The sequence below is a fragment of the Melanotaenia boesemani genome, chromosome 7 (genome assembly GCF_017639745.1).
Source record: "Melanotaenia boesemani isolate fMelBoe1 chromosome 7, fMelBoe1.pri, whole genome shotgun sequence".
Lineage (NCBI taxonomy): Eukaryota > Metazoa > Chordata > Actinopteri > Atheriniformes > Melanotaeniidae > Melanotaenia > Melanotaenia boesemani.
The window spans coordinates 4,810,753-4,838,191 of NC_055688.1; the positions used below are offsets into that span (position 1 = coordinate 4,810,753).

A 27,439-nucleotide genomic window follows, 5' to 3' on the forward strand; every position below is an offset into this window, starting at 1 on the left:
TGTTCCCACCATCTGGTCCCCATTGATATGAGAGACTGGTCAATCCCAAAATAAAGGGAGTTGCAGTAGTCCAGTCTAGAAAAGATAAAAGCATGAATGACCCTTTCTATAGCATCACCAGGAAGAAAAGACTTGATTTTGCAAAGACAACCCCAAGATTTTTAATAAAAGGATGAGTAAATGAGTCCAGAGAGCCAACAATACTGCTGCATCCTGCCAGCAGGTCAGTTTTCTCAAAAGTAGTGACTTCATTTTTGTTTTCATTTATACAGAGGAAATTCATCTCCATCCATATTTTCACGCCCAGTAAGCAATTCTGTAGATTTTCAATGCATCGATCTTCAGCAGATTGTAATAGCAGATAAATCTGGATGTCATCTGCTAGAAAGAAAAGGAAGCTAAGAAATTAGCCTAAAGTTTGAGAGAACGTTAGTTTCCAAATTAGTCTTTTTAAGAAGAGGTTGCACAGCAGCATGTGTCACGCATGGACCCCTTGGAGACAAGAGCAGGTTAACAGATCTTTATTAAGAAAGACACAGATATAGGATCTTACTGAAGCAGACCAAGGTGGAGCAGACGTGGAACACCAGGGAGCCTGGAAGGGAGAGGGAGAGGGTCCATTTAGTGCAAAGGGTAGGTCCAACCAGGAATGACTGTGGACCAGGAATATGTAAGGACTAATGAGTGAAAGGGAGACAGGTGTGGCTGATCTGGAACAGGTGTGGGCAATCGGGAGTGATCACAGAGGAAAAGGCAGGAACGACTTGGGCAGACCATGTGAGGGCGTGACAGTACAACCAGGAGGATGAGCAGACCAGGGCCGGATCTCCGGAGGCGACTCAGTAGACAGGAACTTAGGAGCCAGAGGCGACAAAGGGGATACAGACATGAAAGCCGGAGGAAACTCTGGAGACACAGGCGTGGAAACCTGAAGAGACCGTTGCTGGGGCGTCGGACGCTGTGGAGCCGGAGACCGTGGCTGTAGTGGCAACTCAGGGGACGTGAGCCTGGGAGCCGGAGGAGACACTGGAGTTGTGAATGGTGATCTCAACCCCACACTCTCCAATTGAGCATCTGACTACACCCCCCATGCCTCTTCCAACAGCTCTGCCAGACCTGGAAAAGTGAGCAGTCCGTACTTTGCAGGTTTGTTCTCAGTCTCATTGCCAGATTTAAATGCAGTGGTGCAAGCATGCAGCATATGACGTACCTGGCTGTTTATCCAGGGCTTCCGGTTGGGGAACTTCCTGACTTGTATGGTGGGCGCGATGTTATCCACACAAGTGCTGACGTACCCAGTCACATAGTCAGCATAGGACTGTACACTGACAGAAGAGTCCTTCAGAGTCGCTGCAGCTTTAAACACACCCCAGTCTGTAGTAGCAAAACAGTCCTGCAGTGTGCCCTCAGTCTCAGGTGTCCAGAGCTTAACCTGTGTGGTGACTGGATTTGATTGAGTCTTTGTCTGTAACCCGGGTACAGGAACAATGTCCGAATGTCTGAAGTGGGGGCAGGGTGCAGCCCTGTATGCACCCTTTATATTAGCTTACACATGATCCAGTGTTCTTATCATGGGTGGGAATGTCTACGTGTTGATGATATTTGGGAAGTACAGTTCATAGGTTACACTGATTAAAGTCCCCTGCAGCAAGAAACACAGCGTCAGGATGAGCGGTCTCTAGAACGCTGATGACGTCATGGAGCTTACTTAGCACTGCTGCAGAGGTGGCTTGTGGAGAGATGTAAACCGCGGCCAGAAGCATAGCGCTGCTGTCGGGTAAAAACCTCCTATCTCCAAAAGTATCAGTTTTCAAAAAATGAAAAAAACTATGGTTTTATAATAACTGGACATAATGTCATCAAACTTTGCATTGTGTTTTAATCATATATCTTTGGTTAAATATTTGTAAAACAACAGACAGACATAAAGGGTGACCAATAGTACTGATTTATGAAGGAAAACAAAAATCACGAATTTTGGACATAGGACGTTTTCGCGCGACAGCAGCGATAGATGGAATCTCCCTTGGTAGATAAAAGGGACAGCACTAAAGCAATAAAAACTCCACATCAGGCAAACAGTGCCAATGAACAGTCTGTACGTCTTCACAGCACGCGTTATTGATAAACACTCACACACCTCCCCCCTTCGCCTTGCCCAAGGCTGCTGTCCTCATAGAAGACTATGAATGGAGTGCGGCGGAATATGTGATGTTATCTGAGAGCCAGGTTTTGTTGAAAATTAGAGCGCAGCATTCTCTTGTGTCTGTTCTGTAATCCTGGCACATATCTCGTCTAGTTTGTTTTCCAGAGACTGCACATTAGACAGTAAGAGGCCGAGTATCATTGTCGGCTAGCAAGGGGTTAGAGCCTAGCATAGAGCCCTCCTCTCTTGCCTCTCTTGTGACGATGTCTCTGAAGCGCTCTACTCGGGTCTGCTGGCTCACCTGAGGTCCCTACTCCAGTGTCTTCCTGGTGGTGGTGGTGGTGTTCATGATTGCAATCATGGGAGCGCACAATGAGTTGCAGATCTATTGATATAAATCTACTAAACTCAGTGCTGTGGGAGTTGCCAATGTCCAACAGTGCCTGTCTGTTGTATGTAAACACTGCATGATATCCGTGCAGTGCAGTATACAAAAAAAAAACAAAAAAAAACACAAAAAGAAGAAAAAGTCGGCATTTGAGAGCGATGCGAGCAAACATGTTCGCCACGGCAGGCGCCATGTTGATTCCACTGTCATACACTGTCTTGTCCAGCATGGTAGCATCAGTAGTCTGACTGCTGTGTTGTCCTGAGCAAATTTGTTTTAAAACAATGTACTGTCGGTGGTGAAAAAAGATGTTTGCATGTTCTCCCTGTGTACACATGGGTTCTCTCCTGGCTTCCTCCAACAGTCCAAAGACATGCATGTTAGCTAAACTGAGTCTCTAAATTCTCGTTAGGAGTGACTGCGAATCTGGTTGAATGTTTGTTTATCTGTGTTGGTTCTGTGATGGACCAAGAGCAGCTCCAGCCCCCTGAATAATCTGTTATCTGGAGATCCGTTATCATTTTCTTGAGATAACCAGATAAATTATCCCGTTATCACGAGAAAACAGTATTTAAAAAACATGCAAGCCCAGTTGCTTTCTGCTTCTGTATATGCCTGTTTCCTTTTATAAATTAGAATTAACTCTAAAGTTTGTGCACGTCAGGGAGCACCTTTCCCCGCCCACATGGTGGCTATAAAAGGTCAGGTGAATGCAAGCGGTTCCCTGTGGAAGGTGCTGGTTGCCAAAAAATGCAGAGGGTTCGTCCTCTGTAAAGCCGGTCCCAAAGCATCACAGAGGTCTGAGACCACCACATAGGTCTGAGAGCACAGCACACAGCAGTTGGAACTGGTTTATGAGACATGCAGTAAATCTTGACGGTCCCTGAAAATCTGCTTGTTCAGGAGTTTTGTGCCATATCGTCCAGCAGAGCCAGATAAGCCGTTGTACATCTTAATGCACTGGAGAGTATAATCCAACCATAATTTTTCTGAACAGCTACAGGTGGGAAAACTCCTGATTGTAGCCAGACTGACGAGCACCTTTGCATGGCGACCATCTTAATTTAATTGCAATTATTATAAAATTGTCTGCCACATGTTGGCCACATGTATTACTTATTGAGCTTCTTATTTATAACATACATCCGTTTCTCTTGTAAATCCTCATTCTGTTTTTTAGTAGTATTAATATCAAATGTGCCTTTATTTTTGCAAATAGCTTTAATATATAATATTAAAGGTAATATTTGATTTTAAATAAATGTCGCACATTTCACATCATCTTTTTGGTTTTGTTCTGTACCGTTGGTGTTGCAGTTTCCCGTTTTTCCAGATTAAGAGTTGTTGTGGAGGTAGAAACATTCTCCTGCCAAGTCTGGTTCTTATAAATCCCAAAAGTTGACTATATTTGGTGTATGCTGGTTTTTGTACGTATGCCAGCTTTAGAAATAAGGCCCCTGGTCTCTGAAAGACAACCACCTCCTGTATGAACGAAGCTGTTTGGAAGACGTGGTGTCTTCTCATGATATGAGCTATCACTGCTCAACCACCCTGAAAAACACTGCAGACGGAACAAGTACTGATAAGTGTGTGTGTGTGTGAGGTGTTATTGAGCACTGATAAGAGCCGAGGGCGGTGCTGATAAGCTCGAGCATGTTTTAACTCATCCACACAATGTGTGTGCATGTTTACATTTTATGAGACGGAAAACCATGAATAAGTAAAAGCTAGAAAAATGTGAGTGTAACTGTATATTAAGCTCTCCAAAAATGTTTTTCTTTGTTGAAATTGGATGCAACAGTTTTTCTCCATTTTCTGCGGCGATAGTCAGAAGTTGGAGCCCTTAGTAGAGGAGAAGGGGCACACTGTTTCTGTCTGGGTTCAGTTTCTTATCCTCTACACACATTTTCACGTTCTGTATCCACCATAACACCAGATTCAGAGCTATTGTACGGTCGTGCTGCACAGTGACCGTGCAGATGTTCACATGAGTGGACATGTCCTCCGCTGACCAGCAGAAACCGGTAAGAAATGTTTATTTATTGCCTTCTTGGAAAAAGAAATTGTGTTTTGTCTTGCACATGTGCATTTGCAGGTTAATTTTATTGCATTGGTAAATAATAAAAATGCAACGGAGACATGAACATCTTTAATCATGATCACTTAAATATTTGATCAATAGATCAGATATAGAAGGTAACAGGTCAAATATCCTGAAGTTGAACTTTTTTTTCTGTTTCCAACGACTTTAGCTTTTCTTTTTCATTTGGCTGTCGTAACGATCAGGGTGGTCTAATACATGGCAGGTTCTGTAAGAAATAAAAGATAAATAAATAAAATATATCACGTACCTATTAGAAGTCATGGTAACTCTTTCACACAGGACATGCTTTGAATAAAATAAATGAATAAAGAAATACATCAAAAGTTAGCAAATCCAAGATTCCATATTTCAGTCAAACAATATTCTATATCAATTTAATTAAATGTATCTGTAATTTGAATCCAATATACAGTCATTTATTTGTCTTTGTAGCAGTTAAAAATGAACATTTCAAGTATTTGCACTTTCATGTTTTTAGTTTTAGTTTCTGAATTTGTATATTTTACAAATTGCTCTTCTGCTTTAAAAATGTTCACATATTTATTTTTTCCCTCTCTTTTCACCATCTGTCAGCTCAGCTGGTCTGAACTTCTTCAGAATATTTCAACATGTCAATCTGTTTAGATTTATTGTCCAGTCCATCTTTAGAAGATAAAATCATCTTCAGAAATTTGCTGACATGATTCTTTCAGTGTTTCTGCTGCTGTGAATTCACTCGTTTTTTTTTTTTTTGTTGTTTGTGTGTGTTTTTGTTTGTTTGTTTTTTTAGCTTTAGAGAAATGCAGGGAGTTTACTGTTTATTTATTCACAGTTGGAATTTTTGATTTGTTTAAACACTGGTTTGCATGATCAGAACTCATGAGTCAATCTGTAAAAGTTGATCAATAAAAGTGGGTGTGGCTTATTGGAACAAATTTAAATGATTAAAGAAGGACGAGGTAATCTATTTTGTCAGATCTACTGAAGTCAACTTTCTAAACATTTCACTGAAACACTTTTATCTGATGTTATATTGACTGGATGGAGTAATGTTATAAGATTTAACCCTGATCAGCATCTTTTCCTAAACTTAACCAACTAGATGGGTCATCTAGAGTGAGAGAAAACACAACTAAATCATGGTCACCTTCATGTAACCCTAATGTTACCTTTCTCCTATATCTAAGACAAAGGAGCGCTGTAGAAACAGCTGCTGCCTCAGTATGCCTGATCCTGTTTGTGTTATATGTTGTTATTGTCTAGTCTTGGATGGGTTGTACTGGAAACACAATTTCCCTGAGGAATTCCAAAGGGATTAATAAAGTATTCTGATTCTGAAAAACTAAGTATCCACACCAGTGTTTCCACAGAACCATCCAGATGGATGGATTTTTACATGTGAGATTTTTTTTTTTATCACTTAATTTAACATAGACATTAACATGAAGATTGCTGTTTTTTATCTTTTATTTTTAGAGACATGTGTTTGGTTTTTTTAAGGATGATTTTCAAACAACAAAAATAAAAACAGATTAAATGTGAAGAATTACACACAATTTCATTGAGATCGTTATCAAAAACATATAAAAGACTAAACTGGTTGTAGTCCCTGAGCCGTTGCGCATCCTGAAGATCCTAGTGGCTATGTTGTTGGGGGCTTTATGCCCCTGGTAGGGTCACCCATGGCAAACAGGTGTGTAGGGGAGGGACCAGACGAAGCACGGCTCAAAGCACCCCTATGACAACGACAAATCATGGACCCAGGTTTCCCTGCCTGGACGTGGGTCATCGGGGCCCCCTCTGGAGCCAGGTCTGGAGGTGGGGCATGTAAATGAGCTCTTGGTGGCCGGGCCTTTGCCCATGGGGCCTGGTCGGGCTCAGCTTGAAATGGTGACATGGGCCTCCCCTCCCGTGGGCTCACCATCTGTAGGAGGGGCCATAGGGGTCGGATGCAGTGTGAGCTGGGCGGCGGCCAAAGGCGAAGACCCTGGCGGTCTGATCCTCGGCTGCAGACGTCGAGCAGGTGTGGACATGCTCATTGCTCCCCGACTTCCCGCCTGTACGTTGGGGTTTACCCCCCGTGAAGGAGAGGGTAGCCTTCAGGTGGGGGAACGAGTCTTGACTGTTGTTTGTGCTTAGAGCACTCCTTCCAGGGACTCCAATTCCCACCTGGGCAATGACAGTGAGACCTGGAGGGGCATGATTAGGAGGAATGGCCCCCTGCTCTGAATCCGAGTGGGGTTTTGTTTTTAGACTTCTGTGCTCATCATGGATTGTCCATAACGAACACCATATTCAGACATATGAGTGTCAACATGTGCACTTGACACCAGGACACTCGCAGTTCAGTGACTTTGTAGTTTTATCATAGGACTTGCAGCTGCATGTTTTGGACACTCAGGTGAAGAGAGGGGCAGAGTGAGTTGATGGTGAGTTGGCTCAGATGGTGGGGGAGGATGCCAGTCAGACCTGGCAGACCCAAGCGTGTTGTAAGGGTCTGCTGGGAACGTCTGGCGGAGTGCCCTGTCAACTCCCATCCGGCAGAGCTTCAACCATGTCCCGGGTGAGGCGGGGGACATTGAGTCCGAGTGGGCTGCGTTCCATCCCTCTATTGTTAAGGCGGGCAGATGGAGCTGTGGCTGTAAGGTCTTCGGTGCCTGTTGTGGCGGTAACCCCTGAACTTGTTGGTGGACACCAGCAGTAAGGGATGCTGTCAAGCTGAAGAAGGAGTCCTATTGGGCCTTTTTGGGCTGTGGGACTCCAGAGGCAGCTGATGGGCATTGGCAGGCAAAGTGGAATGCAGCTTCGGCAGTCGCTAAGGCAAAAACTCATGGGTGGCATGGTTGGAGTTTGGAGAGGCCATGGAGATGACTTCCGGATGGCTTCAAAAAGATTCTGGTCCACCATCTGGCGGCTCCATCAATACTGTGTACAGTGGGGATGCAGGGCTGCTGACCTCAGCTCGTGGACGTTGTGAGGCGGTGGAGGGAATACTTCGAAGACCTTCTCAATCCTACCAACACGTCTTCCAATGAGGAAGCAGAGTCTGGGGACCCTGGTGGTGGCTCTCCCATCTCTGGGGCTGATGTCACTGAGGTGATTAAAAAGCCACTCGGTGTCAGTGCCCCAGGATGGATGAGGGCTGCCCAGAGTTCCTTAAGGCTCCGAATGCTGTAGGGCTGTCTTGGCTGACACGCCTCTGCAGCATCGCATGGACATTGGAGACAGTTCCCCTGGACTGACAGACTGGGGTGGTGGTCCCCCTCTTCAAAAAAGGGGTGTGCTCAAAATACAGGGGGATCACACTCCTCAGCCTCCCTGGTAAGGTCTATTCAGGGGTGCTGGAGAGGATGGTCCGTCAGATAGTTGAATCTTGGCTTGAGGAGGAGCAGTGTGGTTTTTGTCCTGGTAATGGAACAGTGGACCAGCTCTTCACCCTCTTCAGGAGGGGGCAAGGGAGTTAGCTCAACCAGTCTACATGTGCTTTATGGACTTAAAGAAGGTGTTCCGTGTCCTCCCTCCTGTGGGGGGGGGGGGGGGGGGGGTACTCTGTAAGTATGGAGTGCTGGACCCCCTTGTACGAGCTATCCAGTCCCTGTACAACTGGTGTCAGAGCTTGGTCCGCATTGCCGGCAGTAAATCTCCGCCAAGGCTGTCCTTTGTCACCGATTCTGTTCATAACTTTTATGGACAGAATTTCTAGGTGCAGCCGAGGTGTTGAGGGGATCCAGTTTGGTGGCCTCAGGATTGGGTTTCTGTTCTTTGCAGATAATGTGGTTCTGTTGGTTTCATGGGGGCGCTATCTCCAGCTCTCACTGGAGTGATTCGTAGCCGAATGTGATGCGGCCGTGATGAGAATCAGCACCTCCAAATCCGAGACCAGTGTTCCTCAGCCGTAAAAGGGCAGAGCATTTTTGGGAATGAGGTCCTGCCCCAAGTGTAGGAGTTCACGCATCACGGGGTCTTGTTCACAAGTGAGGGATAGATGGAGCGGGAGATCGGCAGATGGATCGGTGCAGTGTCTGCAGTGATGCGGACTCTGCATCGATCTGTCGTGGTAAAGAGGGAGCTAAGCCAAAAGGCAAAGCTCTCAATTTACCGGTCGATCTAAGTTCCTACCATCACCTATGGTCACGAGCTGTGGGTAGTGACTGAAAGAACAAGATCGCGGATACAAGAGGCCCAAATGAGTTTCCTCCGCAGGGTGGCCGGGCTCACCCTTAGAGATAGGTTGAGAAGCTCGGTGATCCGGGAGGGGCTCAGAATAGAGTCGCTGCCCCTCCGCTTTGAGAGGAGCCAGATAAGTTGGCTCAGGCATCTGGTCAGGATGCCTCCAGGATGCCTCCCTGGTGAGGTGTTCTGGGCACGTCCCTTCGGAAGGAGGCCCCGGGGAAGACCCAGAACACACTGGACGCACTACATCTGTCGGCTGGCCTGGGAATGCCTGGGGTTCCCTCCGGATGAGATGGTAAATGTGGCCGGGGAGAGGGAAGTCTGGGTTTCCCTGCTTGGGGAGCTGCACCCGTGACCCTACTCTGGATAAGTGTCAGAAAATGGATGGATGGATGGTTGCAGTGACAGAAATTAATAGTAGAGTAAGATGAAAAAGGACAAAAGAACAGAAAGAGAAAGGATGTTGGTTAGAGGAATTGGAAGTTACCATTACCCCCCGTGCCCCGTGGCCCAGGGACGACGTCGCCCTTGGGGTCACTGGAGCTGGGGACTTCCTCTGCTGTCTTCTAGGCGGCTGTCTGGTCCTGTGGTGGGCTCGTTGGCATTCATGCTCTGATGTGGCGACTGGTCTCCCAGGTCCTGGGGGCTCCCGGGTCAGCTACAGTTACGCTCATGTTTTTCCTGTGTGTTGTTGATGTTTTTTGTTGGTGTGATTCATGATTTTTTTCCAGCTTGTCTGTCACTTTATAGGTGTGCCCAATGATTATCAGCTTTGATTTTCTTAAAGATGTTGCAGGTGGTTTTTCGGTTTAGGTTGAACTGCTGAAGCTGTTGCTTTTTAGCAGGTGTGTCTTTACCAGTATTATTATGTAATTTCAGACTCATTTAAAATAATAAACACTATATCAGCAGGAGCCTCATAAAACTTCTCTCGGCAAAGCAAATTTGTTCAGCACAAACTACTGCTGCTACCATGCTCGACAGGACTAGTTAGAAAACAAAGAATAATTTATTCTGTTCAAACACAGGTCATGATCAGAATAACTTATTCATTATCACTGTAAACAGTACAGGTTGAGTCGGAACTGGAACCAGACTAAAAAGTTTTATGCCGTACATGTAAACTTGGCTGATAAAAATAGAACTGAAGCAGGGTTGGAAATACACCATGGCTTTCAGGGGAGCCTTATTTTGGGTGTGCACAGGCAACACTGGAAGTCACGCATATTCATACACGTAGAGTGGTCAAAAATATGATTAAGGTTAGGGGCAGAAAGTTCTTTTAACAGCCTCAAAAAGAAGCATGTCTATTAGGTGGCCGTTGTATGGAGAGCACAAAGCAAACAGTGCTGCTGTACATGAACAGGTTTAATTTTTTATATTAAATGAATAAATAAACACGCAATGCTAACAAATTAATGCTATTCTTTCAAGAAACATCAGGAACCTTACTGAAAAATTAAATGTAACCTGAAAGTGAACTATTTCTGGGACTCACCCTTAGAGTATCAGCTGAATCCTTTTAGGGGAGCTCCTCTGCCCTTCAGGGGAGCCCAGCTCCCATTAACTTCCTCGTAATTCGGACCCTGAACTGAGTATAGATCCCAGAGATACTCCTACAAACAAACACGTGATTCCAACTGTCTGAATGAAACCTGGTTTAGATTATACTGTTCCAATTTTCATCTAAAATCCTGGAGAAAATAATATATTTACAAACCTTAATCGTTCCTTGATGAACAGGGTATGCTGAAAGTGTCTCAGTCTGGATTTAAATCTTTTCATGGCACAGAGTCAGCACTGTTGAGGGTTTGCAACAACATTCTTTTGATCTGTGACTCAGGTGACCATGTAGTCCTTGTCCTGCTGGACTTAACTGCTGCTTTTGATACGATAGACCATAGTATCTCATGATGAACGAGTGAGGTTGGCATTTATGGCATTGTTCAGCAGCTGTTTAGGTCCTATCTGGCTAATAGAACATTTTCTGTAAAAGTTGCTAGGTATGACTCCTCCCCTGCTCCTCCATCTTGTGGGGTCCCCCCAGGGTCTGTTCTCAGGAAAATTGCATCTCTTTATATTTTAGTGCAGATGACTGCCAAATGTATGTACCATTAAAGTGAGGAGACGCCTGGTCAGTTAAAGCTCTTTTAGCTTTATCCTTGGGGATATTAAAGATGGATGGCCTTAAACTTTTTAAACTTTATTGAAAAGAAGACAGAGGTAATGGGGTTTGGACCTAGTGGCTCAGGTGAGACCCCTCCTGCTGAGCTGGGTCCTCTAGCCATGTATGGAAAACACACAGCTGTAAGACTGGTCTGTGATTTTAAACTGGACAGTAAAATTAACGCAACAGTCAAATCGAGCTTTTATCATTTACGGAAACTGGCAAAAGTAAAGCCTTTTCTTTCCAGGCAGCAGTTGGCGAAAGTATGCCATGCCTTTATTTCATCATGGCTGGGTTACAGTAATTCCCTCTATACTGTATTGGAGTATGTCAGTCCTTACAAGTACAACTGCAGCTGGTTCAGAACGCTGTTGCAAGACTTTTAACAGGAACTCAGAAAAGAGTTAAGTTGTGGAACAACGTACCTTTGCCCATCTGAGGCTCCATCACTCTCCATTTTTAAAACCTGTCTTTAAAACTTACTTTTTCATTGGCCTTCAACCCAACATGAGACTTGATCCTGTTTGTTGTTTTTTTTTAATTGATGTAGTTTTTAATGCCTGGATTTCATTTAGTTTTTTCTATTTTACCACTTTTATTATTATTTTTATGCTTTTATTTTACATGTCTTTGTTGTTTTTTGTTCCAGTGCGGCTGCTGTTAAAGTGCTTTATATAGTGATGATGATGATTACAATGATGATGATGATGGTGATGATGACGATGATGATGATGATGGTGATGGGATTATGATGATGATGGTGATGATGACGATGATGATGATGATGATGTGATGATGGTGATGATGACGATGGCAATGACTGTGATGAAGATGATGACGATGACTATGATGATGATGATTATGTTGATGGTGATGCTGACGATGATGACGATGGTGATGACGATGATGATGATGATGTGATGATGGTGATGATGACGATGATGATGGTGATGATGACGATGATGATGGTGATGATGACGATGATGATGATGGTGATGATGATGGTGATGATGATAGTGATGATGATGAAACGATGAAGATGATGATGATGATGACGATGGCAGTGACTGTGATGATGATGATGACGATGGCGGTGACTGTGATTATGATGATGATGACGATGGTTATGATGACGATGATAATGATGGTGATGATGGTGATGATGACGATAATGATGATGATGATGTGATGATGGTGATGATGATGGTGATGATGATGGTGATGATGATAATGAGACCCATTTGGATCCTTCTCATTTAACTGTTGGAGTTTTTCTTCAAGTTAGGACAGGAACTGTAACGTTCCACAATCTGGGAATAAGAATCTTATATGGACCTTTGTAAGGACGGAGACTTAAACAACCTCTTTTACTCCATGCAGCTTGTTTAAATAAGCTCAGCATCCCTCAGTCAGATGTTTTTAGATGCCTACAGATGCAGAGTTGTATAAAACACATTTACCTGAATAGATGAATGTTTGAACTTGGATCCACTTACAGTGTCTAGGTTATATGATAATATCCAGAGGGGTGTCTCCCCTCACCCCAACAACCTTTGTGTTTACATGTAACACAGTTATGTGTATAAACACACTTATGGGTATGTGTGTGTATAGCTACTGTGTGTAAACAGATTTTTTTTCTTAATATATTTTTTACCACTTTTTAGTAGATATTTATATATTGCGTATCTATATTTTACCTTGCCCGAGTACCACTGTAAGTATATAATGCAGAAAACAATAAAAATATCTGAATAATAATAAGGACCTCATCATAATCTATATGTGGTTTTCTGATGTGGTAATCCGCTGTGGGTTTTTTAATCTCAGGTGGTGGATTGTCATCCAGTAAGGGTAGTGGTTACAATCCTACTTCATTCCAGTTAGTATCTATGTTTACATGGACAATATTTCTCTCTTATCTGACTGAAATGAATCCGATTCCAGTGGACATGTTTACATGGAAGCTGGATCAAGTGTGTGTTTCCATTATAGAAAGATTTAATATGATGGAACACTTTGACATGCGCATGTGGACTATTTCAGAAGAAAAAGAAGAATTTCCTAGAAAACCGTAGTATCCAGCACAGTCCAGTTGTCATGATACCAGCTATGTTTATTTTCCTGAAACCCGTCATGTGTCCTGACCTTCATCTGGTTCTAGTATCCACCACAGGAACCATCAGGATGAGTGTAGACATGCTTATTCTCTCATGTTGATTAGATAATGGACCACAGGTCAGGTCAGCTGAGATGTTCATGTGACAGTTTTATTCTGAATCGATGGTGCTCCATGGAAACAGCTGTTCTGTTGTTGTGTCTTTGGGCTTGACATTTCACCCACTGTTGCATGAACGTTTGGTGATGGCTGAGTGTCGCCAGCTTTGTTTATATCAGCTGTGGTTTCACCTGGAGCAGCTAACTCCTCACCAGAGTGTGAATGAATAACTTGTAAAGCTCTCTGAGTGGCTTGTAAAGGGCCGTATCAATCTAATACATTAAAGGAAAAATGTGATAATTTCAGCTGCACATTAAAGACAGGATTTGCTCACAGGTCTGTTAAAACCTGATCGTTGCTGCTTGTGAATTTATTTTTCTCTTTTTTCTGTCCTCAGTAGGAAATGAGAACCTCTCAGAGCTACTGAGGAATCAGATTACTTCCCTATAGATCTGATCTGATCGTTGTGATATTTGGTGCATATTTGGCTGCATGATGTGCAGTGTTCTTGGTAGACACACAGACTTCATGGTGTCATGTTTCCTCCTTTTCTGGAACAGAGTCATGATTTTCTTTACATTTTATTTTATTCTCAGCCCCGTTGTCGTAATCTTTAGGTATTAATGTTGTTATTGTTGCCTTTTATGGTCAGTTTTCCTCAGTTCATCTGAAATAACAAACGGTGGAAATGGTGTTTGCCTTCATTAACAAATATAAATTCTGTCTTGCTCTCAGGGTGAATCCACATTATGACTGAATTAGAAGCTTCTGGGGTGGGAGAGCCTCCCCCGCCCTACATGATCTTTCTGGTGGTCTTCCTCTTCTTTCTGACCGGACTGCTGGGCTTCCTCATCTGCCATCTACTGAAGAAGAAGGGCTACCGCTGCCGAGCCGGAGACATGGATGATGAAAAGGAGGAGGAGAAGCTCAGAGAAGATGCAGATGGTAAGCTGAGAAGAAAAATGATGTTTGGAAACATGAAACATCCAAGTAAAAACAGCAAATGCAACACAGAAAGACATCAGATACAATAAGAAAAAGTGCCCTTGGAAGTCAAATCATACACTTATTTTTATTTTATTTTTTAAAGGATTTAAATTAGGAAACATTTTTTTTTATTGCCAGTGTATATATTTTGTGTATTTTGTTGATTATTGTCTCTGTTTTTTAAATTGTCCTGTCCAGCATGGTGGCAGCAGAATGATGGTCTGGCTGCTGTGTTGTGTCAAAAAAATTTGCTTTATGGGTATAAAGCTCCTCTTAATAATAATATTGCTGGACCTGATCAGAAGGGACAGAAAAAAAGGAGAAGCATGAACAGAAATGGAAAGGAGAGTAGAGAAAAGAAAGAGACAGAGCTACAGCAGATAGAAACAACGACCTTCAGTCCAACCAAACACCTGTACAGAAACACAACAGAGAATTTCCCACAGCCTTTACAGGAAAGCAAAGATGACAATCATCATGAGCACCTACAAGAGAGGAGCAAGCTGATACAAAGACAAGTGTCGGGCAACAATTGAAATTTTTAATAAGTGATTAATCGCATGAAATCTTGCGATTGATTGCGATTAACTCACATTGTTACGCAAAATGTCCTTGTCCTCTAAAAGAATGCCTACTGCTATATGAAGAAAATGCAGTAAATTTTGGTTTACAAACGCTAAACGAGGGGTGTTCAACCTGCGGCTCCGGAGCAGCAAGTGGCTCGCTGGACCTTCCACAGTGGCTCTAAATACGTGGCTAAAAATGCTAAAGAACTAACTAATGTTTTTAAATATAGATATAATAACACATGCAGGTTTTTAGCAATATTTCAGTTTCTTTATGGAATAATTGCATTAAATTTCCACAACATAATGACACTAAAAGTACCAGTAATATTTTGAATCTTTTTTTTTTAATTACGATGGAAAGTAAGGACTTTTTTTACTTACATTATTTTCCACAAATATCTACATCCATATAATAAAGTCTGTCTATCCTCATTCTTACAAAATTTTTATGCTTTTTTTAAAACCTAAAAATTAAAATAAAAATGTGGTTCTTCAAAAATAAAAAATTTCCTTTAGTAGATATTTATCATAAATTGTAAGCTGTCTTTTTTTAAAAGGTCTCGTTGTATCTGCGTCTCTAAAGGAGTTTTATTTAGCTGGCTGAGGGAAAAATGACTCTTTGGATTGGAAAGGCTGCAGACCCCTGAACTAAACACATAAACAGGTTTAGCAGCAGTTTTCTCTTTAAACAGCAACAGTTAAAATAATTTTTAATAGTTTTTTAAAACTGGAATCAAACTTTTCACCACAAAGCAGCAAACGTAAGACATGATTTCTGATTCTGGCTGCTAGCTCCAGAGTTTCTGTCCCACAGTGATGAGACGGACGTCTTTGTAACCAGCAGAGTCTCTGCTTTCATGTGTCTCTGAAGCTCTGAAGTGGACAGAGTTGTTTTCGTGGTTTCTACATTCCCAGATAACTGCTTGGAGTTTAAACTGTGTTCGGTTTGGATACCAATGCTTGGTCTTTTTCAGACAGTCTTGAGTCTTTTAACTGAGTTTCTCCCTGTCATGTTGCATCTGTTTCATAGCCTTCATTCTGACTGTTGTGTCATTTAGTTTTAGCCATAATTTAGTCCTCAGGTGACTGTCTAGTGTTTGCCAGCTAAATAAAATAATATAGTTGATATATTAAGGTTTTGCTGTAGATTTAGTCGACTATTATGTGAAGTGTCAGGGTGACGCATTATTTCAAAGATTCCTTATTTTCAGTTGTCATTATTTACTTAAGATGTAACAATCTATTGATCTACATCAATATATCGATTTATTGATCTGAATCAATCATGAATCCAAGAATCATCTGTCAGACATCCTGCAGGAAGAACATGAGGAATGTTTTACTTTTCTTCTTCTAATAAGCAAAATGTCTGATTGTAATGTGATTAGGAAAATGTGGATATCTAAATGTGTGTAAAGTCACACTGTACTATCCTGGTTATTATAACTAAGTAGTAAAATATTTGGCTTGAGAATCTAAACTGGAGACAGGTTTCTCCTGATTTAATGTTGACAAACAGAAATTTATTCGTTCAGTTTTATTTTCCCTGATATGAACATTTTAAAGCTCAACATCCACAATGTGTTTCAGATTGTTTTTGTTCAAAGAACAGATTGTGTTTCATTCAAATATCTGATGATCTGGAAGAAAATTAGATTTTTAGGATTTGCTTTGAATCCTGAATGCAATCCAGATCTGGTAGGGGGCGCGAGACCCGGCTGGTCCCGCCTCCTGCCCGGCCGGTCCTGCCTCCTGGCTCGCAATGGTCTTTACAGGAGAGAATCCCATGCGTGGGAAAGCATGATTGCCCCTCATCACGGCTGACGGTGTTCTTGGATCACCTCATGATTTTTATGGCCTCTTTTATCCAGCGTTTGAATGTGTTGCTCTCCGATCCGATGATTTTTGCGCTGATATGGTTTTTTTCTTTTGCAATGGTTTGATATGGCTAGTTTTAGGCCTTTTCTTTCTGCGAACTTGTGAGTCATCCTGTTGTTTCCTTAAAATCCTGACCTAAAATGTACAGAGCCTACAGCTCCCTGGTGCAGCCGGCCCATGTTCGAGTCCCTGCATGTCGTCCCCCGCTCTCTCACCCCTTTCCTGTCAAGCTACTGTTGAAGAAATGCCACCACGGCCCAAAAAAATCCTAAAAACAAAAGAAAAACAAAAAAAGAATAGATGTGGCATAAGCTATAGAAGGTGGGCTGTATAGGAAACAATGATCTAGTTGTGGGTGTCGCCCTGGTTTGTCTGTGAGAACACAAGGAATCAGAAAGTTTGTGTAGACCAGTACTTTACTTCACACTTTGGCGCTTCACAGCACAGCAGAGCACAGCCAGGTACAAAATGATATTACATCCAGTTATTTTTGTGCGTGGTCTGAAATGAGAATAAAGAAAGAGATAATATTTACATTAATATTAAAATACAAAGATGCTTAATAAACTTGCATCATGTGGTGAAATACAGGTTAAATATATTAACAGGAAAGCACAAATCTGCATCTCAGCCTGACACTGCATCCAGCCAGAAAATAATACAATGCTGCCATCGAGTGGCCGTATATAATCACACCTCAGTAGACAAAGCACCAAACTTGAACAAACTTGTGCAAAATAACAGTACATCTGCATGTTAACATAATATAGATGTCAGCCAAAGTGGACATAAGGAATGAAACAGCGTTATTTACAGGTTACAGATTAAGAAGGTGGAAGTAAACATAGGCGGCCTTGATAAATTATTGACATGTCTCACCATGGTTTCAACAGCACTAACAAATATTAAACAAATAATGAGGCACAGAAGTCTCTTACTCCACTGCAGGATGCAACACAGTTTCAGGATCGGTCTTTCTAACAGATGTCTTCTATAACCGTGGCATTAATGATCTCTCCTTTCGAATTAAACTGAAATCATACTTAAAGTTGGCAAAGCCTGACTAAAGCCCAGATTAGATGGTTGGGATGAAATCACTCCTTGACTAAAGCACGATGCACATGCTCCAAATGTCCATATTTTAGTATCTTTTTGTAAAAACCATAAATCATAAAGTGTATTTCATACCTTATTGATCTGCAGATGGACATGTAGTCTTCTATAAACTTAACAACACATCCCAGCTGATTAGGAGCTGCTTGCATTCTGATTGGTTGAAACTGCCGTTGGTAGGGGCCGACAACTGATTTCATAACAAAGGATACACCACCAAAAATGATGAATAAGAAAGAAGCCCAGGTGGAAAACACGGGTAATAGCATCACTGGACAATCATCATGCAGCTCAGTTTCACTCCAGGACAAAGCAGATCCTTATATGCTGTGTTCACAGCGCAGAGCAAAGCTAAAGCACCAACACAACCAGCAGCAGCTCTCAGTTCAGGTTGCTCCACTTTCGGGTTACTGCCTGAAAGTGTCAACAAAACACATTAAAACACAGCAACGTTCATCTGCAGGAGCATGTCCAGACCTTAAAGGGCATATGGAATGGTTTTCCATGTTTTCTGTCTCATCTCAACAAAACCCCAAAACATCCGCTTGCTAAATTCTTTGGCACTACAGTGTCTTTGGGTTTCCGGGAGGGCTTGCACTTGTATGCTTTCGTCACACGTATCATCCCACCTGGCCAGCAGCGTGGGCGGAGCTAGCTGTATCCAAGGTCAAAGATGGCTAATTGTCTGAGCAACTCCATCGTGTCTCTGAAAGAATTTCCCTTCAGTCGTCGGACTAACAGAGATAAATTGGCAACAGAACAATCAGGACCAACAAGACCAGATCTGAACATCAAGCAAGTTTCTGTAGAAGGTGGGAAATCTGATATTCCAGGATTTTGGCGGTGGTGGTATGAACAGAAAAACTGGCTGTGAGGTAGCCAGTGCGTTGTTCTGCTACCCATGTTCTGTTCCACCCTGAAGGCCATACGGCGGCCTCCATCTCGTGGACGACTACAGGAGTTACTGACATGCACCATCTGTCTGAAAAGCTGGAGGAACACGAGTCATCCAACATTCATGTGGACAGTTGTTTAAAGTTTTTATCTTTTGGCAGTGAGAACATCACTACCGAGTTGGATGAGAGCTACCAGGTAGCAGTTTGCTGTCACCACGATGAGGTGAGCACAAACCAACACATCCTGGCTCAACTCATTGACTGCGTGAAGTTTTGTGGAGTGTCTGAGTTAGCCATGCAGGATAAAGACGACAGCAAAGGCTCAAAGAACCCCGACATTAACCGTGGATTAGTTGACTTGGTGGTGTTGTTGAATGTGGTGCTTAAGGAGCACCTGAAAACCGCGACTGTTTTCAAGGGAACGTCAAAGACCAGAACGAGACTCTGGAGAGCATGCTAGCTGTCATCAGGAGTCGCATCACAGAGGAGGTGAAGTCTGCCAAGTTTTTAACCATCCAAGCTGATAAAACCACCGACGTTTCTACACAGACACTGGTGCTCGTGGTGAGGTACTTCAATGCGCAGAATACGGTGCAGAACGCTTTACGAGTTTCTTCCTGTTGCAGATGCAACATCTAATATGATTACCAGTGTACTGCTGGACAGACTGAACAGACTGTTTTGCGGTGGTGAAGAAGAAACTCAGCAAAAGCATATGATGGAGCCTGTGTGATAGGAGGAGAGCAAGCTGGTGTGCAGCAGAAGGTCCATGAGCATTTAAAAAATGCCCGTTGTGTGCAGTGTTATGCACATCAGCTGAGTTTGATTATGCAGTAGGCCACTTCTCACCTTTTTCTGATCTGGGCGGTATTGCCAGATTTTTACCCGCTCACCCAAACGCACCAGCGTTCTTGACCAGATTGTTGCAAGAAGGTTACGAAGAGCTTCAGCCACAAGATGGAACTTCAGCAGCAGAACTGTCAACACTGTGAGAACCCAGATGAACTCATACAGAGGTCTGAGACCACCACAGCATCAGGTTCTTTCCACAGCAACACCCTGAAGGAGGCATCTGGCTGTGAATCTGGGAAACACTGGATTGTTCCGGTATTTCAGAAATGCATGTAGATGTGTCAGATCAGATTATTACAGTTATCTGATTACTCCCAGATAACTGATTTTAACTGTCATGTAAATGCACTGTGTTTTATAGAGGTTTATCTGAGAATTTCTTTAATATTCAAGAAAAATAGGTGCTGTTACACAGTTAGCTGTGAATGAATTGAAATCGCTAACGCATGTCAGAGTTGGACTGGAAGTCTGAGGAGTGAAGAGAAATGGTGAAAGTACAGTCCCTTGTGGTGCTCCTGGAACTGGGAATTCAGACAATCAATCTAAAAGTATATTTATATTTGATTAATTTGAACCATAAGTATAAAAATGGAAAATGGAGAACAGCGTGATGAACTGGTTTCAGTTGCCAGTAGTTCAATAAAGTAACAAAGCATCTGGTTATAAATCTGTTTTTCTTTCTTTCTTTTGCCTTTCCTCTCCATCCCACAAGTCTTTCATCTGCTGAACTTTAAATACACAAAGCATCCCAACCATATGTGGTCTTTGAAGTGTGTATTACAAGCACTCACACATGTAAACTTACTCAAACACTCACTGGTGCATAAAACTGCATCTCATGTAACAACATCACACACACAGAAACAGATGTACAGCAGAGGACGGCCTCTTCTGAAATTACACTGAGAAAATCACACGAGTGGACGTTTGCAGGTCCTCTTCTTGTACTTGGTTTAAACATTAAAGTGTTTAGAAGAGCGACAGGAAGATGTGTTTATGGACATGAATATCCAGTTCTCTAATGTCCCAGCAGCCACGCTGGCCGATATGTGTGTTTTCTGTTAAACTGGTCGGAGTCGGTCGCTGATGAGATGCCTTCATATGTGCCTGAAGGATTTCAGGCTCTTGGTCCTCAGCTGTGGGTTTAATCTGTTAATGTATGTTTTGTTGTGTTTCAGAGGAGGATGAAGAGAACCAGGACACAGTGGAGCAGATCCTCAAATGCATCATAGAAAATGAAGGTAACAAAAAGCAGATTAATGGTTAACAGCTTCTGGGATTTAATGCTATGTAACTCGATTAAATGTTAGTTTATTCCAATTTACTGATGTCTCCTTATATGTTCTCTTGTCTGTTCTCTTTACTGTTGGTGCTGTGATAAATACTGTGTATTAGTAACATTCTTTAAGTTATACTGTAAAAATATGTAAATATCACACAAGGGTGTTATCAGGGTAAACCAGTATGTACCACTCGCTATATTTATGACTTCTTGCAACCTCCAGCTAATATGGAAGCCTTCAATGAGATGCTGGGGAACCGCAACGTCTGTGAGCGCCATGATCCCAGGTAAACAGATTCACTGCCTCAATGTGACTGAGATGCTTTAGATTGACCGCTGAATATATTTAATGTGATCTGTTAAAAATGTAATCAAAGAACTGATGCTGTAAATATTGATGCTGCTTGTATACAGTATAAACCAGAGATGTTCACAAGTACCTTTTTACAAGTTCAAGTCAAGTCGCAAGTCACTTTCAGTTGTAATGAGTAATCTGGCGTCTGGTCTGCTTAGAAGATGCAGTTTTAGATTAACATGCTGAAGTGAATCTGGAGAAACAGAAAACTACACAGCAACGGTTCCAGAATAAAATCAAGGAAATGACGTGAAATGTGACATTTATGCAAAATCAAATATTACTTTTCATACTACGTTATATATTAAAGCTGTTTGCAAATGGATAAAAAGGCATATTTTATATACTCCTACGGGTGCATGCTCACACACAAAAAAAAAATCAGGATTTAGAAGAGGAAGGGAGATATTATTAACAAGGAAAAAGTATGTGCTGCTGTGGTGGCCTTTTTTCCTTTCCACTCAGCCCAGTATTCGTCTGATGACTGCTCATGTCCTTCCATGGCCTCGTCCAGGTTGCTCTGATCAGTCTCTCCAGGTTTCATCTCTCTCATCTTCAGTCCTCCTTTAGCTTCCACATGTGTCATCTTCTCTTTACTCTCGATACTCGGATGTATAAGTACAGTTGTCTCTGCTTGTCCCTCATAGTCAAACCGCTGGAGAACCACGATATCCATTTGTCGCTTGTCATGGCGTTCCTCATCTAACACACCAGAATAGAATCAAATGGATCCAACAGCTTCTTGTCAACTTCTTCACAATAACCCATTAATTTCAGTCAGGTGTGTTAGATCAGGGAAACAATAAAACCTGCAGGATACCGGCCCTCGAGGACCGGAGTTTGACACCTGTGATCTACAACATGGTAGAGATGATTTAGAACAATATATAGAAGTACATTACATGCTGCATTTACTGACCCTTGGAATCTGACGTTTATCCAAGGGAAGGTCAGTTAACACTAAATATTTGTTGCATTGGCTCATTCTGTTGATGCAATACAGTAAAAATTTCAGGCATAGTGGTGCCAGCAATGGTGAATAATTATGATTAATGTGTCATAATACAACTGTCATAATACTTCCTATCACCTATCGATATTAATATTTTTTAAATAATCTTAGAGATTTTCTGGGATATTAGGTTTAGACTTGCTTACTGTAAAACATTTTGTCATTGTTGATGTCTAGGTTGCGTAAGGAGTCCATTGGTGGTGTTCCTCCACACCTTCATACGGTCCACTCAGGCACCGACCACAATTCCTGCCTCCTTTGTGCCCAGGTTCGGTCTAAAAAGGGCCACAGACACAGCAGAACGCCTCGTTTCAAACAACGTCCTGGAGAGCAGACTGTCTTTTCTGTTGGAAGGTGATGATGTAGAAGTTAGATTGTTAGCAAGCCGTCAGGAAAGGGTTGATGATGCATAATCACTGTATCTTTGTCTTATCAGATTTCGGGTGACTCACACTGATAAGAAGCCTCGTGGAGCTGTCTCCAGGGACCATCTGGACCAGTCCCAGGACAGCGAGGAGAGAAAGGATGGGGAGTACAATCTGAGAAACATGTTTAAAGATGTTCCTTCAGAAAGTGCCAATGGAGTAGCAGCAAACGTGGGGAAGAGAAAGAAGAGCGTGACCATTTTTGGTCTGAGACGGGGCAGTGATCCCATAGGAATAAAAGTAAAAGAGGTGACAGGGAGGGAGGCTGGAGGGATCAGGTTTGCTATCCAGCAGCCATCTATAGTGGTGGAAGAACCTCTCCAGACGGAGAACATTGAAGCTGATCCAAAGCCTGGTTCCAGGCCTGAAACTGAGCCAAAGCAGACTCAGTTTGACCTTAGTCCTGGTCCTGAATCTGAAACTAAGCTCAAATCTTCTACTGGGAGTACAGTAGGCTCTGCTCCCAGTTGTCTTCCTGGTTCATCCGAGAAAACCGTGAACGTTGATGATAAAGTGTTAAAGATCGACGAGTTATCCAATCTAGGTCCACAACAGACTTCAACACCTATAACCCCAATGCCGCCGTCCAGGTCGGGTTTCACTCCTGATACTGGTCCCTCTGAACCTCATTCTAACAAAAGATTCCCAGTAACCCAAACTCCCCCTGACCCAAGCTCCAGCCCAGACCTGGAGCCAGGTTTTGGTGCTGGTCTAGCTTTAATAAGCTTAGGGTCATCCCCACCACCATCCTTCCCCAACAAGACTCTATCTTCAGTCTCTTCCTTAAAAACTCCTACCTTGTCCCCGGCTGAGTCACCTAGCCCCAAAAGTAGCTCAAGAAACAAGCAATCAGAGGAAACAGAAGCTGCCCTCACAACAAACTCGAAACTCCTGCCAGACCTGGAGAAGTCCAGCCCATCTCCTGATCCAGCCTTATCCCTGGGCCAAAGCGCTAGCCCATTACTAAGCCAGTCTCCATGCCTGGATGCTATTGCTAACCCATCACCACCACCAACCTCGTCTTCTTCTCCAGCTGACCAAAATCTCTCCTTCATAAGTTCCCATCATTCTACCCAGAGATCAACGAATGTGACGTCTGAACCGTCTATGACCAAAGAAGATGTTGCTTCTAGCTTGTCGATGCAGGAAGAAACAATCTCAAAGACTGAGGAAAAAAAGGAAATAAAAAGAGCTGGAAACCTAAAAATCACGACGCTTGGAGAACCCAAAGCTTTCCACCTTTCCTCTGCTTCACACCAGCTTTCTAAAGACACACTGAGTAGTTTTCCTCCATCTTCCAGCCCTCAGTCATCATCCTCACCCGAAGGAAGCAGAATCAGCAGTGTGATGATTGTTAAAGCCAGTCCTGACAGCAAGAGAGAATTCTCCGTCATCACCATGGTAGAAGAGGAAGCAGAGACCAATAAACATACATTTAAATTAGAAAAAGCAGAAATAAGTCCAGTTGAAGGAGGAGATGTTTGTCCTCCAGGTGTTAGACGATCTCAGGGTCAGAGCAGTGACAGCTCCGTAACAGAGGTGATGATGGAGATAGAGGATATTAGAGACTGTAAGGTTGAACAGGTGGAAGGAACAAAGAGGCTGGAAGAGGAAGGAGAATCCACCCAAACAGGAAGTCTCCTGCAATGATCCAGACAAAGAGCTACGGGAAACTTACAATAATATTAGCATGCTTTGAAATATTTAACCACAGCAGTGAATATGATGAGACTGGACTGGTTGTAGAAGATGTCCAGCTAAGCATTATTTTTTTATTTATCTTTTTTTTTTTAGGGGTGGGACTCAATTAAAAAAAAATCTCAGTAATCACAGCCTTTGTAATTAATTAATCTCAATTAATCACATTTTAATCACATAACAATATTTTCCCCTAAAAAGCAACATGTTTTAATTTAAACAGATTTTAGTGGAAAACTAAATCAAATAATAGACAGACATTAATATTGTAAATTCAAACTCTAGTAATGTCTGGAAAAATGTGATTAATTGCATTTCAATTCAGAACAATAGAAAATGAAATAGAAAATATCCCTGACCCAAATGAACAGACCTAAAAGTTAAAGTGTCACTTTAAGTACTTTAACTAGCAGCTCCAGCTGTTCTCTGATTAAGAGTCTACAACATGTTACAGAAGTTTTAACTTTCTAAATGTTTTCCTCCACACGCTTCATTAATAGGCATTAATATGTCTGTAAGCCAGGCGGGATCAGCCAGCAGCAGCTTCCAGTCTAGTCCTGGGAACGTCTCCTGCTTTGCAGCTGGCAGCTGGGTGCTGTGTGAGGGCTGAGCCCCCAGTGCATACGTGTCAAACTTAAGGCCCGTGGGCCAAATGAATGGATTATCTTTGGCCCGCATGATCATATCTAATCACTATGAGACCCGGCCCGTTGATAGAGTACATTCACCACCATGATACTACAAGTCTCACAATGCACGGCCAGTGTATTGAATCACGGCCAATCACGGCCCTCGAGCGAATACCCCACTTGTTCCCTAGCAGCTCGACAGAGATACTCACTTTTGTCACAGACCCCTATTCCCAAAAAATGGCTAAAGGAAAAGTAGACTTAGAAAACAGAGAATATGTTTGTGGATGTAAAGCTGAGTGTCTGTGTGGAGACAGTGAGGCTGTAATGAAAGAAGCACCACAACAGATACAAGTGTCTCCAAAAGTCTCCAATAACACCAGAAAAAGTCGCTAGATTTTTCACTAGTTGTTTTTTGTTTTTTAAATAGTCGCTAGTTTGAAAACTTGCTCAATACAGCGCAAAAGAAGCTAAGTTAGCACCACTGTGTTAGCCGAGCCCTGACATGTGCATCAATATAATCGGTGTACCAGTAAACTGTGCACTTAGAAATGTTCCGCGTTGATTCGAACAAAAACTGCAATTGAGGGTGTACATTTTTAACATGTTCATTTTTTTTTTTTTTTTGTAGTTAATTAATTGTAATTAACTCATTACAGTCCCACCCCTATTTTTTTATGTCTCAGCTTATGAATTGACCCCGAAACATCAATGGCTTTGCTGTGAAGACCACCATGATGTCTGGATGTATATACCTGAGTACACTAAGGCCGCCAGGTCAAAGGATTTACTTCTTACAGTGAAATGAAAAGATTTATTCAGGCATCCATGTTCCCCCCTGGATGAATTATAATAAACCCTGGCTTTTCAACTGCTGTAGTGTTTCATAGTCTCTAACTCATAAATATATCCCCTGAGAGGACAAAATCAGCTGAACAGAATAATATATTTAGACATTAGTTTTATCTGGTTAATGATCCCTAAGGCTCATTTATTCTTCCTTACATACGTAAATAGCGACGTCCGTTGCAAACATTGTCTGTCTTACGTCATCGTCCTCATGCTTCCATGCGTCTTTTACGTTGCCATGGTTGTTAAGTCAGTTCCTCCATTAGTGGGCAGTGCTGAGTTAAGAGTTCACTCCCAAGAGCCAACGTTAGTTTCAGACGCCATTTGAAGGCGGTAATGCATCGCTATAAAGTTGTTTCCAACTGCCCAACATGCCCTAAACACTCACACATACAGGTGCTTGTCATAAAATTAGAATATCATGAAAAAGTTAATTTGTTAATTCCATTCAAAAAGTGAAACTTGTATAATGTAGATATTATTTCCTCACAGACATATTTCAGATGTTTATTTCTTTTAATATTGATTATAACTGACCATCCATCCATTATCTGCCGCTTATCCGGAGTCGGTCCCGGGGACAGCTGCCTAAGCAGGGAAACCCAGACTCTCGATATGGTGGAGCAACGACTCTACTCTGAGCCCCTCCCGGATCACCCAGCTCCTCACCCTATTTCTAAGGGAGAGCCCGGCCACCCTGCGGACAAAAGTAATTTCGACTGCTTGTATTCGCAATCTTGTTCTTGTCACTACCCACAGCTCGTGACCATAGGTGAGGGTGGGAACGTAGATCGACCGGTAAATTCAGAGCTTTGCCTTTTGGCTCAGCTCCCTCTTCACCACGACAGACCGATGTAGAGTCCGCATCACTGCAGACGCCGCAACAATCCGCCTGTCCATCTCCCGATCCATCCCTCCCTCACTCGTGAAACTCGTGAAGACCCGAGATACGTGAACTCCTCCACTTGGGGCAGGACCTCATTGCTGACCCGGAGAAGGCAATCCACCCTTTCTGGCTGAGGACCATGGTCTCGGATTTGGAGGTTCTGATTCTCATCCCAGCCGCTTCACATTCGGCTGCAAATCGCTCCAGTGAGAGCTGAAGATCACAGACCGATGAAGCCAACAGAACTACATCATCCACAAAGAGCAGAGACCCAATCCTGAGGCCACCAAACCGTATCCCCTCAACACCTCGGCTGAGCCTAGAAATTCTGTCCATAAAACTTATGTACAGAATCTGTGACAAAAGCAGCCTTGGCGGAGTCCAGCCCTCACCGGAAACGACTCTGATTTACTGCCGGCAATGTGGACCAAGCTCTGACACCGGTCGTACAGAGACCGGACAGCTCATACAAAGGGGTCCGGCACTCCATACTCCTGGAGTACCCCCCACAGGAGTCCCCGGGGGAAACGGTTGAACGCCTTGTCCAAGTCCACAAAGCACATGTAGACCGGTTCAGCGAACTCCCATGCCCCCTCCAAGACCCTGAAGAAAGGGTAGAGCTGGTCCACTGTTTCACGACTTGGACGAAAACCACACTGCTCCTCCTCAATCTGAGGTTCGACTATCCGACGGACCCTCCTCTCCAGCACCCCTGAATAGACCTTAGCAGGGGGGCTGATGAGTGTAATCCCCCTGTAGTTGGAGCACACCCTCCGGTCCCCCTTTTTGAAGAGGGGGACCACCACCTCAGTCTGTCAGTCCAGGGGAATTGT

The 27,439-nt window shown here is 42.9% G+C and overlaps 1 protein-coding gene across 2 annotated transcripts in view; it reads left to right on the forward strand.

Annotated features, from left to right (window-relative positions):
- rell2 (RELT like 2) overlaps positions 1-24,513 on the forward strand; it is a 36,620-nt gene extending 12,107 nt beyond the window's left edge. The window contains exons 1-6 of one of the 2 annotated variants that reach the window (XM_041991266.1): positions 4,232-4,558; positions 13,911-14,120; positions 20,649-20,711; positions 20,976-21,039; positions 22,297-22,473; positions 22,556-24,513. In XM_041991266.1, coding sequence (XP_041847200.1) covers positions 13,925-14,120; positions 20,649-20,711; positions 20,976-21,039; positions 22,297-22,473; positions 22,556-24,194 — 2,139 coding nt within the window. In that variant the 5' untranslated portion in view covers positions 4,232-4,558; positions 13,911-13,924 and the 3' untranslated portion in view covers positions 24,195-24,513. Of the gene's footprint in view, positions 1-4,231; positions 4,559-13,910; positions 14,121-20,648; positions 20,712-20,975; positions 21,040-22,296; positions 22,474-22,555 lie in introns of those variants that run through there. The other variant, XM_041991267.1, reaches the window with a different exon arrangement.
- The last annotated feature ends 2,926 nt before the right edge of the window (positions 24,514-27,439 follow it).